At 43.4% G+C, this 17,800-nt stretch overlaps 2 protein-coding genes across 7 annotated transcripts in view; one reads left to right on the top strand and one right to left on the bottom strand.

Annotated features, from left to right (window-relative positions):
* The first annotated feature begins 6,446 nt into the window (after positions 1–6,446).
* LOC135110990 (uncharacterized) lies at positions 6,447–13,708 on the top strand. Its single transcript, XM_064023821.1, has 4 exons — positions 6,447–7,068; positions 9,853–11,185; positions 11,382–11,551; positions 11,772–13,708. Exons 2-4 carry the CDS (start codon positions 9,854–9,856, stop codon positions 12,931–12,933), a joined length of 2,664 nt encoding a protein of 887 aa, XP_063879891.1. The 5' UTR covers positions 6,447–7,068; position 9,853; the 3' UTR covers positions 12,934–13,708.
* A 445-nt stretch (positions 13,709–14,153) lies between these two features.
* The window catches only part of LOC135110989 (zonadhesin-like), a 39,996-nt gene continuing 36,349 nt past the window's right edge, over positions 14,154–17,800 (bottom strand). For all 6 annotated transcript variants that reach the window (XM_064023819.1, XM_064023816.1, XM_064023815.1 and 3 more), the window contains one exon: positions 14,154–17,386. In XM_064023819.1, the coding sequence (XP_063879889.1) occupies positions 16,195–17,386 (1,192 nt within the window). In that variant the 3' untranslated portion in view covers positions 14,154–16,194. The remainder of the gene's footprint in view (positions 17,387–17,800) is intronic.

Below are 17,800 nucleotides of genomic sequence, written 5' to 3'. Positions count from 1 at the left end.
ACGTTCTAGATTCATGCTCTCTCCGTTTCATATTCATGGCAACCAGCTTACTGTAGCACGTAAACAGTCTCCTACGAAAAAAAAAAAAAAAGAGCAAAAAGTTTTGACTTTGAATTTGAGCATGGAGAGAAATTTCACTGCCGTCCACGTACACACACAGTAATAATACTCTTTTTCTTAATTTCTTAATGATATTCTTTTTCTTCCTTTCTCGGATTTTCTCTCCAGCTCGCGGCTCGTCTAGGCCCAGCGCAGTGCGCACACATACCGCGCCACATGAAAGTCACGCACTGCCACGTGTTTAGCATAGTAGGCCATGCCTTACTTTTCTTAATGTGCTGAAACTACAATTAAAAAAAAATGGTGATAATAATGGTAAATGAATATGTAAAAAAAAAATAAATGAATAAATAGATAAAAAGAATTATAATCATAATTACTACTTTTTCCCCTTTTAAGCCGTGAATTTAATAAACATGTTATCATTTCACTATGGTAATCTAACACGATGTCCAACTGCACCATTCTGCAACTGCAAGTAAACATATATTTCATAACTCGCCCTCATTTCATTCAAAACTCTTTAATAAGACATAAAAAATGTTCATGTTTGTTTTCAACACTACGCGCTCTCAACAAATACCATTTTTAAAACCCACAAAAAAATATTGGTCGGGCTGTTATAGTGCTATTTTTTTTTCCATCGATGATACATAATCTCTGTTAAAACAGCACTTTAATAATGAAAACTTCTTTGAAAACCCCAATACCATTTACTAGAGCCTGATAGAAGCAATCGAGGAGAAACTTGGGAGCGTTTGAGGATGCGGTTCCTGCCATCGGACACCTCACTACTGATCTTGAGAATATCCCTCATCATCCCGTGCTGATGATAACACACAGAAAGTCGGCCAGTGGGTGGATCAGCAGCCTCCTTCTCTCTCTTACTCCAGGCTAGATACACACACACACACACACACACACACACACACACACACACACACACACACACACACACATACACACACACACAGTTTTCCGTATAAAACAACAAATTAATGAAAAACAACACTCGAGGAAGTGATGTGTGAAAAAAAAAAGGAAAAAAAGACAACTTTCTATATATGAGATAAGAGTTACGTGCTTGATTTAGTTATGTCAAATTATAAATAAGTACACACACACACACACACACACACGAAAAGAAAGTCACACTATCAAAGAGTACTTTATGAATATACACTTACGCTATTACCCATGTCATCACCACATCACCACCATATCATCACCACAACATCACCACGTTATCGCCGCAGCCTGCAGGTACATGCAGCACCGCGCACCATCCACCTGTGAGGCGAGGATCGTGGAAAAGAAACCAGCGTGACTTGAGCTGCCATTCTACGATTCTCGCCGCCCCGCCCACAGACTGAGGCTTGTTTGCTTGTCAGTAACGCCACTTTTCTCAAGCCATATCCAATCAGGGCGTGACTGGCAAAAAAGTGGATGGCGAGGACTGAATATAGATAATGACGGTCTTATAAAACCACTGCCTTAACTAATATTTTGTGTACCCGACGACTGGCATATCTAATGTAACTGTTTGCTATCTTGTTCTTATACACTACGGTACCAATTCAGAGTACAACGTTGTCATTTCTAAGAAACTCAGTGCTGCCTCTGGAAAACTTTCGCGCCAGTGTAGCCACATCGGGAGCCATTCTAATCAACAGAACGAGTGATCACGACGGAGTTAAGCTGGAGGAGGAAGGAGGAAGGAGCGTCATCCGTCCCCGAGCACGAATAACCCATGTTCCCCGGTGAAACTCTTGCCATCTGCCGTTCACTCCCTCACTTCCTCTTCGGGCGGTGGTCCTGTGACAGTGTTATTACAGTGGGTGCGTTACCTCCGCCGACAGTAAACAACACAGACAGGGTCCATCTCTTCTACCGCCTGTTAAGGAGTGATTTATAAAATGAGATATTTAGAAACTCATATGGAAATTTTCAATAGGTATTCCAGATTACGCAGATGTCATACTCGTTGTATCATGAGCATGGAGACGACGAACATGACGACTGGCAACTAAGGTGATCTCTGACCCTTCAGCGAGAGGCAGCGGATGTGGAGGGAACCAGAGCCTTCGGAGAATTTAAGGGCACGGAACACATGGCGGAGAAAGGAAAATGACGGGGGCAGCAACACAGATATGGAGAGAAATAGAGGTCAGAGAGAGAGAGAGAGAGAGAGAGAGAGAGAGAGAGAGAGAGAGAGAGAGAGAGAGAGAGAGAGAGAGAGAGAGAGAGAGAGAGATTGAAAACAAATTGCTTTGTAAAATTTCAAGTACAAAGGGTGTCAGGTGCGACCTAAATCTTACAACTGGTCCTAGTCAAAGAATCTTCCTGGCAATTTCCACAGCAAAATGCAGAGAGACGGGAAGAAACGGTACGAATAAAAGAAGTATGTAAAAAAAATAAAAAAATAAAAAATAAAAGATCAGCGAGACGGGAACAACTAACTGTCAAGCAATACAAGATGAGAGGCAGAGATAAAAGAGGAAAAGCAAGAACATAAACACACACACACACACACACACACACACACACACACACACACACACACACACACACACACACACAGTGAACGGTATGCAAATCAAACCACTTAATTGTCCAGAACAAAAAAAAAAAAAAAAAAAAAAAAGTCTTCCCCCTCACGCCGGTGCCTGCTATCTTGAGTAACGAGAGTGCTGCTCGCCACACCAACATTTGTACTGCTCTAGTCGTGACCAACATTTATCACATCTTAAACGAGCATCTCTCACCCTCATCCCCCTTCATCTGAGCAACAACCTCCAGTGTCTCTCCTACACTACTTATTTTGACCTGATTTCGTGCATCTGCTCAGACCGCTTTCTCAAACGTGTTGGCGCCTCATCTTCACTACTTTAAACACGCCTTATAAAGTAGGGGAAGTCACTGTGGTTTTCAAGCGCGCATTCGTGTATCTAGCGACAGTTTAACATGGATTCTGCACCATTAGTGGAAGGAACACACACGGGAACTCAGCCTCCCTTTCTGCCATTCTCCTAACAATCCTTTCTTAACAGTCACCCGCACACTTTCATCCTGCCCCCTAAGTACATCCAGCCTAACCATTCCCTGGAGTATGAGCAGAATCAGTCTCTTGATCTGAAAATGAGTAGCAGGTAGGCTGTGCTTCGATGGCTAGTGGTGATGGCAGATGTTTCGCTTGCCGTGAGAACTTAGGAGACTTACCGTAAGCTGCTCAGTCTGAACCAGTGAGGCTTGGATGCTTCAAAATGTATACTTCTTGATGCTTCTGGAAATTCTGTTGTTCTTTAAGTTTTACTGAGAAAATAACTGTGTAGTAAAGAGTAGTAGTAGTAGTAGTAGTAGTAGTAGTAGTAGTAGTAGTAGTAGTAGTAGTAATAATAGTAGTAGTAGTAATAGTAGTAGTAGTAGCAGTAGTAGCAGTAGTAGTAGTAGTAGTAGTAGTAGTAGTAGAAAAGAAGAAGATGATGAAGATGAAGAAGAAAAAGAAGATGAAGAAGAAGAGGACGAAGAGGAAGAAGAAGAAAAAAAACGTTAGCCACATGATCATTTAGTGTGTGTGTGTGTGTGTGTGTGTGTGTGTGTGTGTGTGTGTGTGTGTGTGTGTGTGTGTCAGGAAGAAAATAGTAAAAAAAAAAAAAAAAAGACACCATGGGAGGGAAGAAACTTCAGAAAATGGACACCATTATCTTATGTGTTTGCCTGCAGGGAAATCCTAGAGACTGGTAATGATAATGATGATCCGTCCAGCGTGCAGACCTCCAGTGGATGTTGTAACTATAGCATGGTTTAGTGTCAACAGTGATTTTTTAACATCCTGAAGTAAACTTAATAGATAATGAGGTCTTTAAATGACCTACATGAAGACTACCAATGAAGCAGATCGTTTTAATCTCTCCACTCAGTCCTTCGAATATGAAGGATTATATTTTTTATCATCCACCTGATATATCTTAAACATTTAGAAAACAAAATATAATAATGTACCAATGTCTCTCATGCTGTAACTGTTTTTTTTTTTTTTGCATTATCATGGCAAGACGGTACACCATCGACGATCATTCCCATCCCGAGAAAAAACAGTCACTGGCGCACTGGTCTGTTAGAATCAGTATAAAGGAGAATTACTAAAAAGATGGAGGGAATGAGGGGTATTCCTTATGGAAGGAGACTGAAGCCCTTAAATTTACATTCCTTAGAGAGGCGTAGGGTAAGAGGGGACCTGATAGATGTCGTATAGAGGATATGATAAGGATGACGTAAGCAACATTCTCAGAATCAGTAATCAGGATAGATCAATAAATAATGGGTTCAAGCTTGAAAAAGTTATGTTTAAGAAAGAGATTAGAAGCAATCGGTTCTCCAAACAGAGTGGTAGATAAATGGAATGGACCCAGTTATCAAGTTGTTAGTTCCGAGTCATTAAGGAGCTCTAAAAGAAGATTAGATAAATCTATGGATGGGGATGATAGGTGGAGATAGGAAGGTATATTTCACACGGCCTGCCACCTGTAGGCCTGATGGCTTCTTGCAGCTTTCCTTATTTTCTTATGTTCTTATGTTCTTGTTTATATCTGTCATGCTGTAGTTGGCAGGATACGGTTGTAGAGTCTCAGGCAAGATTTACTTGAGTGTTCACCTACATATGAGACTTCGTGGCTCTCTGCGGTACGAAGAACAAAATAAATCATCCGCCAAACTTTCCTTGCAACCAATATATTCCTGAAACTTCTCCATATTTGTTGCTTTGTTGGCTCCAGATGAAAAGTTTCCACCCGTCTGCTAGGTAGAAAAATCTTTATTCAACTCTTTTGTCTGTTTGTTTAATAGCTTTAAACCCAGCAATAGCCTCCATGACTCTGGCTTTCAAGTGCGCTGCCCTTCAAACCAACCACAAATAGTATCATAGTAAATCTTCCGTTTCCAGACGGCGGTTAAGTTTCACTTAGTGGGTCGTGAATGCTCCTCGTAACATTGACCGACAGCAGACGGAGCGCCGTCTTGCTCTTAACGTGCCCGATGGACTTAACTGAAACGACATCAACACTCTGTTAATGTCACCACCTCCAAGAAGACAAGGAAGGGAATAAAATGGTTCTCGTGACTATGACCCTACCACCTTTATCATACCAACCCTGGTCACGTGTTTCTCTCTGTTAATGAAAAGAATGACTCTATTCTTTTAACTAATTTGATTTATGTATTACTAGAGTAAATGTTCATCACCAGCAGAACGTGACACCTGCGTTTTAGACATCTGTGTGTGGTGCATCTTACGCCACATCCCACCACACCTCGCTACTCCACACAACAACCTAAATTAAAAGTACTCATACCTCTGAACCCTCCCAATCACACATTCGCCACTAGTGCAGCAGAAGGCCCTCCCTCTACCAAACACTCCCTAACACAGCAGAATCCCGTTCCCACTACACAATCATCTCCTTCTACATCAGTCCAGCTCCCACCACACACTTCCCCCACAACACAGGGTCGCTCCCGCCCCTCCCCACCACACGCCACCACCAGCTGTACATTGTGGTGACGTAGCGGGAGGAAATCTTCAAAGTGAGCCACAATTTTTTTTTTTTTTCCGGAAAGATGAATAACATGAATATTTATAAAGTGGCTCCCTTGCATACGTGCACTTGTAAATACGTGAACATGCACTCTCACATTTTTTTTTCTGCAAACACGAACAGACGACATCGCCAGTGACACACATGCTGCAGGGAAAGGTAAGTGGTTGCCAAGTGAAAATGGTATGTGGTTGCTGCCCAACACTGCCAATGACGAAAAGTTTCTGCTTCACAAAGAAATCGGCTACTTTTTTCGTGACCACCTCGGAAGATGCCAACAGTGAAGACTGATATTCATTCTTTGTTTGTTGTGTGTTACCATATATCGATACGTGATGCTGTGTGTATGTGTGCATCAGTGACGTGTCATGAGGAGAATCAGACAGAGGATTTCCCGTACTATTATTACAGTGGCAGGAAGGCGAGTGGGAAGCAGTGATCATTGCCCCGCGGCTGGCCAAGGCACTGGTTGGGAAGGAAGCATGACTGGCCGCACTCTTTTCCCTCCCCAGTTATAGTCGCTCGTGATTGTTGTCTGTCCATTGTTTGTCACGGCAATACTTTCCTGTATCCATGTTCTTCAGTTATGATTCCTTTTCCAAACATCAATCTAAAGCATGTAAACTGAGGAGTCAGTAACCTTGTTTGGTAATTATGCAGAAAGACAAAGCAGAGGTCTCTAATATTCTGAACCCTTACATTATGATTTCACCTAAAAGGCAGATGGTCACAGAAAAGAAGTGACACGGAAGAAGATCAAGGAAAAGTAGTCGTTTTGCTGAACCCGAACTTAACCACTAATACTCTCCTGGCTGCGAGCACCTGGCTTTGCCACGACGTGTGTGTGAATATTAGGCACAGTAGGACGCCAGATGAGGGTAGAAAGTAAGGAGGTGCGAGGCGGGTCAGGACTGTCATCACGCCGTAACCCGTGGGTCCCTCGCAAACAACACACCTGATGGCCATGTGGGCCGCGCGAAGGAGGAGCATCTCTACTTATACCGTCGGTGGTTGTGCTCGCGCTCAGTAGCACTTCAGCTACAGTCTGGTCTGCAAGCTGTTCTTCAGAAGCCTCGCCAGCTCTTGACCACGGTGTGCTCCGGACGGTGACTGTGGATGGTTACTTCCTTCCCTTCCCTTGGTGACAGAACGTAATCAGTATACGGACTGGTGAATGATTCATTAAATATTTGCTCCTCTTCCCATCCATTGTTTCCCACAAGGAAGAAAATATCACGTGCGGCATGTAAACTGTCACCAGATATTTCGGACTACTGACTATATGCACAAGGAGCTGAAACTGGTGCTTTTAAACTTTCCTGCTGCTCTGTTATGTGAAGGTGAACGAAACACACGTGGTGAAGTGGCTAATCATTCGTTGTACAGACCGGTGACGATCTGACTATAACTTCAGGTAAGACTGCATCTCCCCAAGGTAGCCACGACACGCTCCTTAAACACTACCACACTTAGCTTTCCTTTAATGTGTGTGTGTGTGTGTGTGTGTGTGTGTGTGTGTGTGTGTGTGTGTGTGTGTGTGTGTGTGTGTGTGTGTGTGTGTGTGTGTGTGTGTGTGCGCGTGCGTGTAACTCATTCAGGATGAAAAATTAAATTAGTATTTACCATCAAATAGCTGTCTTTCACATTTTTTTTTCATTTCTGCTGTTAGGCAGTAAGATAAGGAACTAGGAGGAAACCACATGAAGAGCATATTTTAGCATCGCCTTTTACAACATGCCACTCAAGGAAGCCAGATGTATTACCTCAAATTAGGTTGATTTCATTAACATCACCAACATTTTTGTTCAAAATTATTTTGCACCGTTATCAACTGAGTTCGTATGTTGTCTGACGTGAGTTAAGTCCTAAATGGATGGCGACTAATTTTCATATAAATTTGAGGAACTTGGGTTGTGTGGCTCATTTATCTTTTCATCCCTGCCCCTCCTCCCATTTCCTCGTCATGTTTCTCACGGCGCATTATCGAAATTTTTAAGCCTAAGAGAAAGAGGAACAAGATACACCCTCTTATGTAGACAGGCGAGGCATGTGGTGCGTGAGGGATCAGTCCACCAGCTGGTGCAAGGGTTGAGGTCTCATCGCATACACCCTGGCGGGCCTTACGGTGTGTTGCCCCGCCTCTCCCCACACGGTTTATGAAAATGGAGCCGTGAGGAGTGTCAAGTAATAAAGATAAAGAAAAGCGTCATTATTGTTCAACCAGTGTGAACGACCGAGAAAATATGGTCCAGTAGTGCTTAAGTTATGTGACCATTCGTATCACTCAGACCGCAGGCATATTATCGTGAAGTGGACGCGCAGTGTGGTCTAGCACACGTTCAGCACATCGTCGCCCGCGCCTCACTATTACTGAGGGTAAAATGTTCACGAAGAAAAACTAAAAAGTAATTTTGTTTGCATATCTCTCAGTATTGTTACAGTAATCCACTATGTTCTTTCATCTGCTATGCATGTACGTACAATTATGACCGTCCCTGATAACCAACACCTGTCATTGTGAATGAGGAAACCCTGCAGCAGCTGCCTCGATCCTCTGTATGTCACGCCAGGTAACTCACTTCAGATCGCACACTGCAAATACATCTGACTTTTTTTTCTACAATTACAATATTTGAAGGTAAAATGGCTAAATTTCAGCTCCGCTAGTGGGATCTCCGCAAGACAGGTTTGGTTTCCGGGCGCACCTCCTAAGACTGTCTCGTGCTGTTTTAAATATGAATATTTGCGTTCTGGATAGCGTTCCTCCTCTTCCCAACCCGAACCCACAGTCGCCTCCAGCCACGCACTGACCTGTAACCCCTGCCATACGGCCACCACCAGCACCAGCGTTTCCGCCGCCGCCGTCAGGTGCGCCACAACATCTGCTTCTTGGAATGTCGCTGCCACCATGACTTTCACGTTTTCTAATGAAGCATAATGTAAAGTCTGTCCTAACTGGGTCACCACGTACCAGCATTGCGGCGAGGAAATTCGGCTCTGCTCTCACTGGCTCGCCCGGAGCTGTTATGCTCACCACTCGTGACTGGCATTGATAAGTGTGCGGGAATGTGATTTTTATCGTAGCTGAGTTTAGTATAAAAGGCTTGTCACCCAATAAGTTTCTCTGGAAAGGCGTCCCGGGGCCAGCTCAGCCACCAGTGTCCTGATAGTGTTCCCTTCCCGCCCCTCATGGCGCGAAACTATTTTCACTGCTGCACGCTATAATTGTATGTCCTCAGACTCGTGGCTGTTTTTGCACATCGCTGTGTTATGTTCATATTTTATGCGTTCAAGGATTCGCAACATTTTAAATCATCTTATGAAACAATCTCACACTCTAAATAATTAGTTAGTAAATAGTGTTTTAAATCTTACGCACCATTTTAAACTGATTAAACATAAGGATTAGAGGCTTTGGGGCAAAAATTGTCTGCCGCCATGGAGAGCGCAGTGCTTATATTCAGATCTTGAGCGTTAGACATTATCAAGCTTTCCTTGAAACTTCAAGGATAAATTTGCATGATTATCTCTGTAAAGAAGAGCGAGATATCATGGCAACTGTCTGTGAGGCACAGAAGGGTTCCTCACCGTGCAATGGTAGCGTGTGAGACGGTGAGCCCTGCGGGGTGCTACCATTGCCGGGCTCCTCCTGTTAGGGTGGCAATCCATTACTCTATGTGTTAGACGTCGTATAGTGCAAAAAAGAGTTTAATATATGAATATTTATAACAAACATTTCATATATATATATATATATATATATATATATATATATATATATATATATATATATATATATATATATATATATATATATATATATATATATATATATATATATATATATATATATATATATATACATACGTATACACACACACACACACACACACACACACACACACACATTTATTCAAGAATCAGAGAGCTGACGCAGGACCAGCCTAGTGACAGTTTCTTCCAAGTGGCAACGATTGGTTTATCACGGAATCCTTTTCCTAACGTTTCGCACCACAGATCTACTCCCCGTCAGGCAGATAACTCATCACTTACACTTCCCACCACCAACCTTTGTTTACAATGGAGATAGGCAGAATAACATATTGCTTTGTCGACATAATAAAGGAGCAGAAGCCATTACATCACCATCGACGAAATCGTGGCTGTGCCGTCACTAATGCATGCTTACTCTTTTCAGAATGGGGTGGCGATGGATGTCCGCGGTGGTGGCGGTAGCTGTGATCGTGATGTCATGTGACGCTGTTGTTGGAGAGGAATCCCGCAAAGAACTAGAGCCTCTTAGCGTCAGCTTAGGAGATCGGGCATTCTCGAGACAACACGGAGTTGGACAAAATTGGGAGGAGTCAAGTTCTGCAGAGGAGCCTCAAATGAATTATGACTATTTTGTTCAGCCCACGCCAAAAATAACACATCAACTTCCTCCTGCTGGAAGGCGGACATTCATCTCGGGGGTATCACACAGTGACTCTTATTTAGCAGATACTTCAAGAAGAGTTAGTGGCACCACGGACAAGAACCTTCATACTAGGAAAGACGAGGTTCTGCAGCACACCAAGACTCATCCCTCCCACTCTCAGGCCAGCACGGAACTGAACCAGGAGGAGCAAGTGTGGCCAAACGAGGACCCATTCTCAGTGTTTTATGACTCCATGTTTCCCGAAATGGAGTCCGTTATTCCAGAAGAGGAAACACATACCAAGAACATTCCTAGAATTCCTCCAAAGGCAACTCAGGAAAGTACGTCCATTCCCACTGGACCAGATTCCAGGACTGAGGCATCAGCTGACAGCACTCCTACAGTCTTACTGAGCGAGACGCAGTTAACCACAATGGCGCCTGCATCGCTCTCTTCCTCATCCATGCAGAGTACACGATCTAGCCCTATGCCATCCCTTCTGAACACGTCCTTTGGTTCTACAAAATTCGAAAAATTAATCACGAGGATGTCATCGGTGTTGGAAAAGTTTGGTCTGTCAAAGTCCTTCACGAAAAAAGTCTTCAAAGAAGAAGAAAAGTTTCTTAACAGCCTCATCCATATGAAGCCTCTAAATGACAAACTGAACTTTATTTCACACCATAAGCTTTCTGCTGTGACTTCAAAGTTGAGCCTTTCTCCTTTGCTTTCAAAGTTTGGTATTGAAGGCATTTTTGAAAAGATAACTTCCAAGCTGAATCTTACAGACGTGGTCTCCAAACTGGGTCTGCCAGATAAGGCCTTCAAAATGAACCTTACAGATCTTGTATCGAAATTCGACATCGACGAGGTAGCTTACATAGTAGACCTTGTTGAAGCTGCCTCCAACCTGAACTTTAAAGATCTGGCATCAAAAATGAATACCGGTCATGTAAATGGTGCAAGATTACAGCAGGTACAGATCAGTCTATCACACCTGCTTGAGTACATCATGAGCCTGGAATCAGTGCAACACGCCACAAAAGTGTTGGGTATCAACGAAACTACGGTGAACGGAGTCTTGGATCGCGTGGAAGCATCAGCTCGACAAGTTGTGGTAAGACGACTTCAGTGTTCCTATGGTGACAATTCTGCATTGCTAGTTAAGATATGGTGACCACCGTCCATGAAATAAAAATATGATAGTTTGTAAGCATCACGTGGTAGTTTTCAGTTTAAGTAAGATTTTGAATATGTGAAATAATATGCAACACAAGCAATAGCATTCCCTCTAACAGTGTGTCTTGCCGCAGGATGATGGTAACGGAGGGAAGCTGCTGTTACTCCCGCTGTTTGACACTGTCAGCCTCAATGTTGTGCAGAGTTTGGGTTTTACTATTCTTTTATTCTTCTTGCTGCTCTCCGCGTATTCCTACGTCTCGCTGAAAACAGGCACCATAGCTAGAGATGGGTCTGAAAGTCCGTAAGTTTCGCAAGAGATGGTTCATGTCACTACGGAACCTTATGAGTTGGATGATACTTTACAAAATAGTTTGTATCCAAGATTAATCTTAATGACTTGAGAAAGGATGAAATCTATAAATTGTTAGGCTAATCAGTAGAAGGTTCTGCCTTACAGTAATCAATAAGATATACTCGTCAATTGTCTGATTGTTTGTTATTTCTTAACCGTCCCTTTTCAGATACGTGCCTTCGATGCCTCGTCCCTCTGAGCTGGATCTAGACAGCAACCCACATTGGAGAGCCGCCGTTGACGCTGCTGAAGCCGTTGACTTGCCCTGGAAAAATAACCGCCACCTCGCTCAGGACCAAGAGGAGCGTGACACAGTGGCTCATAGTCGTCCAATCCCGGTGCCTGATCCCGGGGCGCTACGCAGGCTAGGCCACCATCCGTCAGGCCACGTCAGGACTCACCCGCAACAAACAAACACTCACCGCGGCCCTCTCGTCGTCCCTGTCAACTTCCGCAGTGACCACCACATCAAACATTACCCTGTCAGCAATCAGCAAGCAAGTCATTCCCAGCCTGCACCAATAAGGCCACACCCTGCCCCACACCATCCTGCCCCACACCATCATGTTCCACACCACACTGGCCCAGAACACTCTGCCCCACAACACCCTGTCCCACACCATAAAGTTCCACACCATCCTGTCCCACACCACTCTCCCCCACAACTTTCTGTTCCACACCGCTCTGCCCCACAACACCCTGCTCCACACCACCATACTCCACACCACTCTGTACCACACAACCACGTCCCACACCATCTACTTCCTCGCCAGCCTTTCATCCAGCAGCCCGTTCAACCATTAAAGCCGTATGTTGAGCCACCACCCTTTCAACCTCTCCCCAGTGCTCAGCCGTATGAACCAGACCACTATGACAAACATCGCCATTTCGCATCATATGAAGACGACGATCAGTACGAAGGCCAAGACAAAGACGTTAGAGAACACTTCCATGACAAGAAATATCAATGGAATCACGGTCCACACCCTAAACCTGCCTCAGTTGGGACACCTGACTGGCATTCGAACCCGACGACCACACCCACCGACGCTGTAAAGTTGCACACACACCACCATAGCTCGTCCCACACGTTCAACTGGCAACCGCAAAGGACCAACCAACATCCCTCCAGCTTCACAACTACCTTCCGGCCCTCCACCGCTTTTGCCTCGACCCCCATGCCTACCCCTCCGTCTACTGTTCATGTAAGACCAACAAGTAAATACGCCAAGAGGGTCACATCCTCCCTCTCAGATAAGAAAGGGGTCAAAACACGAAAAACAAACATCACCAATGGAAAGTTGCATCTAGAAGAGCCTTCAGCAGCATAAACAATAGTAGTTTGTTTTCTGTCGTTCCTGACATCGTTACAATACATAATCATTATAGCTGCTGATGAAATATAAGAGAATGACAAGTTGCCGAGCACGGAGAGTATCATGTATTGGTCATGATGCCACACAAGGCTTTGAACCACTGGCCTTAAGTAATTTCACAAAAACCTCAGCCTTAACTACATACTATAATAAAGAAGAACAATCAGCATACCGAATAAAGATCAATCTGGCGTAAATTTGTTTCTTGGTCTTCAGATGCAACTATCCGCGGTCAGGCTGGAGCTCTGGTCAACTAATGGGTAGCTGTGTGCTGGGGCTGTGCTTTACTCAAGCCCCCGCTGCTGTGTGAAGGCCAGCTGCTTCAAAGAATTCAGCTAAACATGCAGGCAGCGGCAGAGGCAGCTATTAGGACACTTATCAACCGGAGCAAGAATACGAACAGGAGAGAAAGAGTACAACCTGATGGAGACATCTAGGAAGAGCAGGAAGAAATGAAGCGTATTCCTAGTTTCGAAGCAACGATGTAAACAGTTTGACTACTGGAGTTTCTGCAGCTATTCATCGTTTTCATACAATATTATCTCTCAGTTTTTGTTGTTATTAATGATGAATTAGTATTAAATGTATGAGTGCGCTTGTGTCTCGTATACTCGTATATATTCGCTTAGTTTGTTAGACGTAGTTCATAGTGTCACTCTTTCTTGACTATTATGACTGTTATTTATTTATTTATTTCTGTTCATCATATTTCTTATAAATATGAACTTTTGAGAACGATGTTATTTGAATCTTACCACTGTGGCGGGGCGGGGCGGCGGCCAACACGGGAAGCGTTGCTGCTAGGGCAGTAGCGAAAATCACAACGAAACAACTGTGACTTCATAACGGTGCTCTGGGTCATTTTGTATGTAGCAATTTGTGCATCATTTAAGAAGTTGATTTTGTGTTACACAAAATGCAAGATGAATAAACCACAGCTTTCGGCGTGGCGGGATTGTCAAGATAGACTAATCTCACTAATCTGGGCGGTGTGATGATGAGCATAGGCTGACTGGAAAGGAATGGTTTAATCTTCTGTGTGGCTCGATCCGCCACCGACCCCGTTCATGGTTTAACGATGTAAATTAGTTTTTTCCAGTTTCAAAATACGAGTTATTACATGTTGGCCTTATCTAGCCTATTAAAGATGAAAAATTTTAAAGGAGTAAAACATATTTTATGAACATTTATGTTTAATGGCAGTTACAAACAATATTTCACATGATTTATTATTCACAGCGAAAGTCATAAGAACTTAACTGGCGCTTCTCTGTTTCTTAAGGCACGTCACCAGTAAGTTGGCACGCTTGCCGGAGACCAAGTGGTGCTGTGGACTGCGAAGACTGCTGGGCTGTGCTCCCTGGGGACTCAAGCATCACGGGCCCAGTAGTTGCTCGTGCACTCAAGGATGTCAGGGATACTGTGCGGCGCCTCAAAAAACAATTGATCACAACTCCGTGTATCACCAGTTCTGTACCTTCTTTTTCGCTTCACTTCTTATCCACTGTTGTAATATTTTACAGTGTAACGTCCCCCTCAGACATAAGTTATCATGACAACCAGAGTAAAACTAGAATATTTGTTTTGAGAGGTGGAACATTTCAGTGCTTATGTTAGCTAAGCGATGCATTCAAAACGAATGCAGACATCAGCATCACAACCTCTAGTTGTACACTGAAATGCTCTCGCTTCACACACACCTTTCTTTTCTTTTCTTCCAAGGAGACGAATCCACGCTTGATAAATGATAATGATAATTATAAGTATATATATGTATATATATATATATATATATATATATATATATATATATATATATATATATATATATATATATATATATATATATATATATATATATATATATATATATATATATATATATATATATATATATATATATATATCACACACACACACACACACACACACACACACACACACAAATACCCATAAGGGTCTTGAAATTGAAATTGGGGCTACGTGAAAACAAAAAGTGCCTATTTTATGGTGTTTCGAAATCCATTAATATCAGGAGTGAAATTTTCGAAACTGCAAAGAACGAAAGCCAAACAAAATGGCAATGAGTTTTCCTTGAAGTGTACTCGTTAGTGGGACACGTTTGTAAGCCTAACTAACTTCCAATGTTGTGATGCCATCAGTCACGTCGAGCTACAGGAGGATCACGAGTGAAGGGGCGCTGCTCGCGGCTGACCGGCATCTTGTACTGCCGTGACCAAGGCGGTGTGGCTCGAGGCTCACTGTGAGGATCACCAGGATTCATACCAAGTTGCTGAAAGTCTTCACATTGAAATCAATAATTTTCTCAATCGGTAAAAGTGACAGTAGGGTTTTCCACTGAAAGTAAACGTAAAGATACATCACCTCTCAATGTTCAAGAACACAATACCACTGAAAGTAAAATCTTAGTAGTCATGCAAACTTGCAATATTTTCCGTGTAATTTAGTTACAATGAGCCCATGAGATTCTCAGACTCAGTGAGGTTGTTCAGCTGCCTTCTACAAAATTTAGACATCACATACAATTGAGACAATGTAAATACAATTGAGACAATGTAAAGACCGCCAACCAGCCTTCACCAATTCCTGGGTGCCGTGACGCGTGTGTGGTGAGCAGCACACCCAAGCAACCACAAAGCGATGCGGGACAGGGCGGCGGCCCTTGTGTACACCACACACTGTCACCTATACCCTGCACACTACATTTAAACACGTCAGGAAAATAAATATCACAAAATGAATTCTGATGTACACTAAACATGCAAAAACATAATGATTGCGAACATCAACGAGTCCAAAAAAAATATATCTATCTGACTTTAACACTGAATAAGATTCACAAGTCTTTCACAGAAAGTACAAGTAGTAATAATAATTACATATACAACTCCAGCCTGGCAGAAAACTGCCTACTCGTTCAGCTTGTACTATACAAACCTTCTATCACTCTGGTTAGTGCGGGGCGGCGGGTGACGTCAGGGGGCCGGGAATTGTCCCACGCCCTCATCACCGCCGCGCCTCGCCTTCTCCAGAACACTGGCTAAAAAGCCTAGACAATTTACTTACTTTAAACTAACTCTATTATAACTAACGCCCAACTAAAAAAAGAAATGCACTTTTATAAATGGGGAAACCTGAGGGGATATAAAACTAACCATACGTGGGAGTGAGAATTGTACAGCGGGGGACGTAAGACTATACTAGAATGGCGTCAGTCCCGCCACACGACACTCCTTCCGACTGACACCTGCCGGCAGCCAGACTGAATGCTTGGCCCTCAGGGCAGGATGATATGAGACTTACTTTCTTTGCAAGGCAGGTGAAGAAAATGCGACACTGGCTCTGCACATCTGCGTGAATTCCGTCACTGAGAGACTGGCAAGGATTGGTGGTCAGGCAGGTGTATTTGTCTGGGGATTCACAGGCGTTGTTGATGGGATTGAACACCAACGCAGTGGGGCACTGGGACCTTCTTGGACGGTCACCACACTCTAGGAAACTATTACAACGGGAATGAACCTCAGCGTAACTTCCGTTGGGAAGGTCAGCGCACATTTTTGATAACCATTCTTTTTTAATTCCCGCACTGTGAAGACCCTCCATGTTGTCCTTTGTTTTTCTTTCTAAGTGTTGCAAAGCCGATGTATCTTTCAGGTCTTTCATTGGAACGGAGGACCTCGATACCATGTTTTTCTGAGTAAGTGCAGCAGAGATGACCGTGGCAATGAGGTGGGGGGTGAACGGTGCCTGGGACGGGAGGCAGGAGGCCATGGCGGATGGCACGCAGACCTCACCATTAAACACGTGTTTCTTGGGACACCTTAAAGTCTGTACCTTTATTCCATTCTTACAAGCAAAGTACTTATGGCACGATGAGTCAATATCAGGATAAAAACCTGTCTTCTTTCCGAGGCAGTCGTTGTCCCTTGCTGCATTTGGACAGTTGTAAGTGAACGATGGGACACAAGTATGGCCATCGAATATTTGTTCACTGGGACAAGTGAGTTCATGCTGGTATCCATTGTAACAATAAAAAAAATTCCTGCAGCTGGATGAGAAATCTTGGTACCATCCATTACCTCTGCCCTCGCAAAATGACACGGCGGGACATGTGAACTGACTGGCAGGGACACACTGGACGCCATTGAAGACTTGCTCGACGGGGCACGCGTGATTGACACGACGGCCAGACTGGCAGACGTGGAATGTACGGCACCCACTGCTGAGATGGGCGTGATGACCGTCTCCCTCCCTGCACTCTGCGTCAGACACCGCGGCAGTCGGCGGACACTTGTACTGGCTGAAGGGGACGCACGCCACTCCATCAAACACACGGCCCTCGGGACACTGGCGGGGGAACAGCTTGCCTCCGGAGCAGTGGTAGTACCTGTCAGGACAACACGTTATGAGAATAATAGTACTGTGCACTCACTGCACGTGATTATCGTGAAATGTTGGAAAAAAAATGAATTTAGTCGAACAAGTTTGTCAAAATAATAGAGCCAACAACTTATAATACTAGTAATTATTATAGCAATAAAGACAGCAGTAACAGCAATAGCAACAATAGTAATAAGGATACTACTACTACTACTACTACTTCTACTACTACTACTACTACTAATAATAATAATACTAATAATGATAATAATAATAATAATAATAATAATAATAATAATAATAATAATAATAATAATAACAATTATCATTATTATTAGTGTTATAATATGTCTGTGCTTTTCAGTATTTCCAGTCAGTCATCTGCAATGCCTGGTTTTCCTTCTGAGGTTTCCACCACGGC

The sequence above is a fragment of the Scylla paramamosain genome, chromosome 21 (assembly GCF_035594125.1).
Source record: "Scylla paramamosain isolate STU-SP2022 chromosome 21, ASM3559412v1, whole genome shotgun sequence".
In the NCBI taxonomy this organism is placed as follows: Eukaryota; Metazoa; Arthropoda; class Malacostraca; order Decapoda; family Portunidae; genus Scylla; species Scylla paramamosain.
The sequence above is the reverse complement of the archived record's forward strand: the minus strand, read 5'-3'. Positions and strand labels throughout refer to the sequence as shown.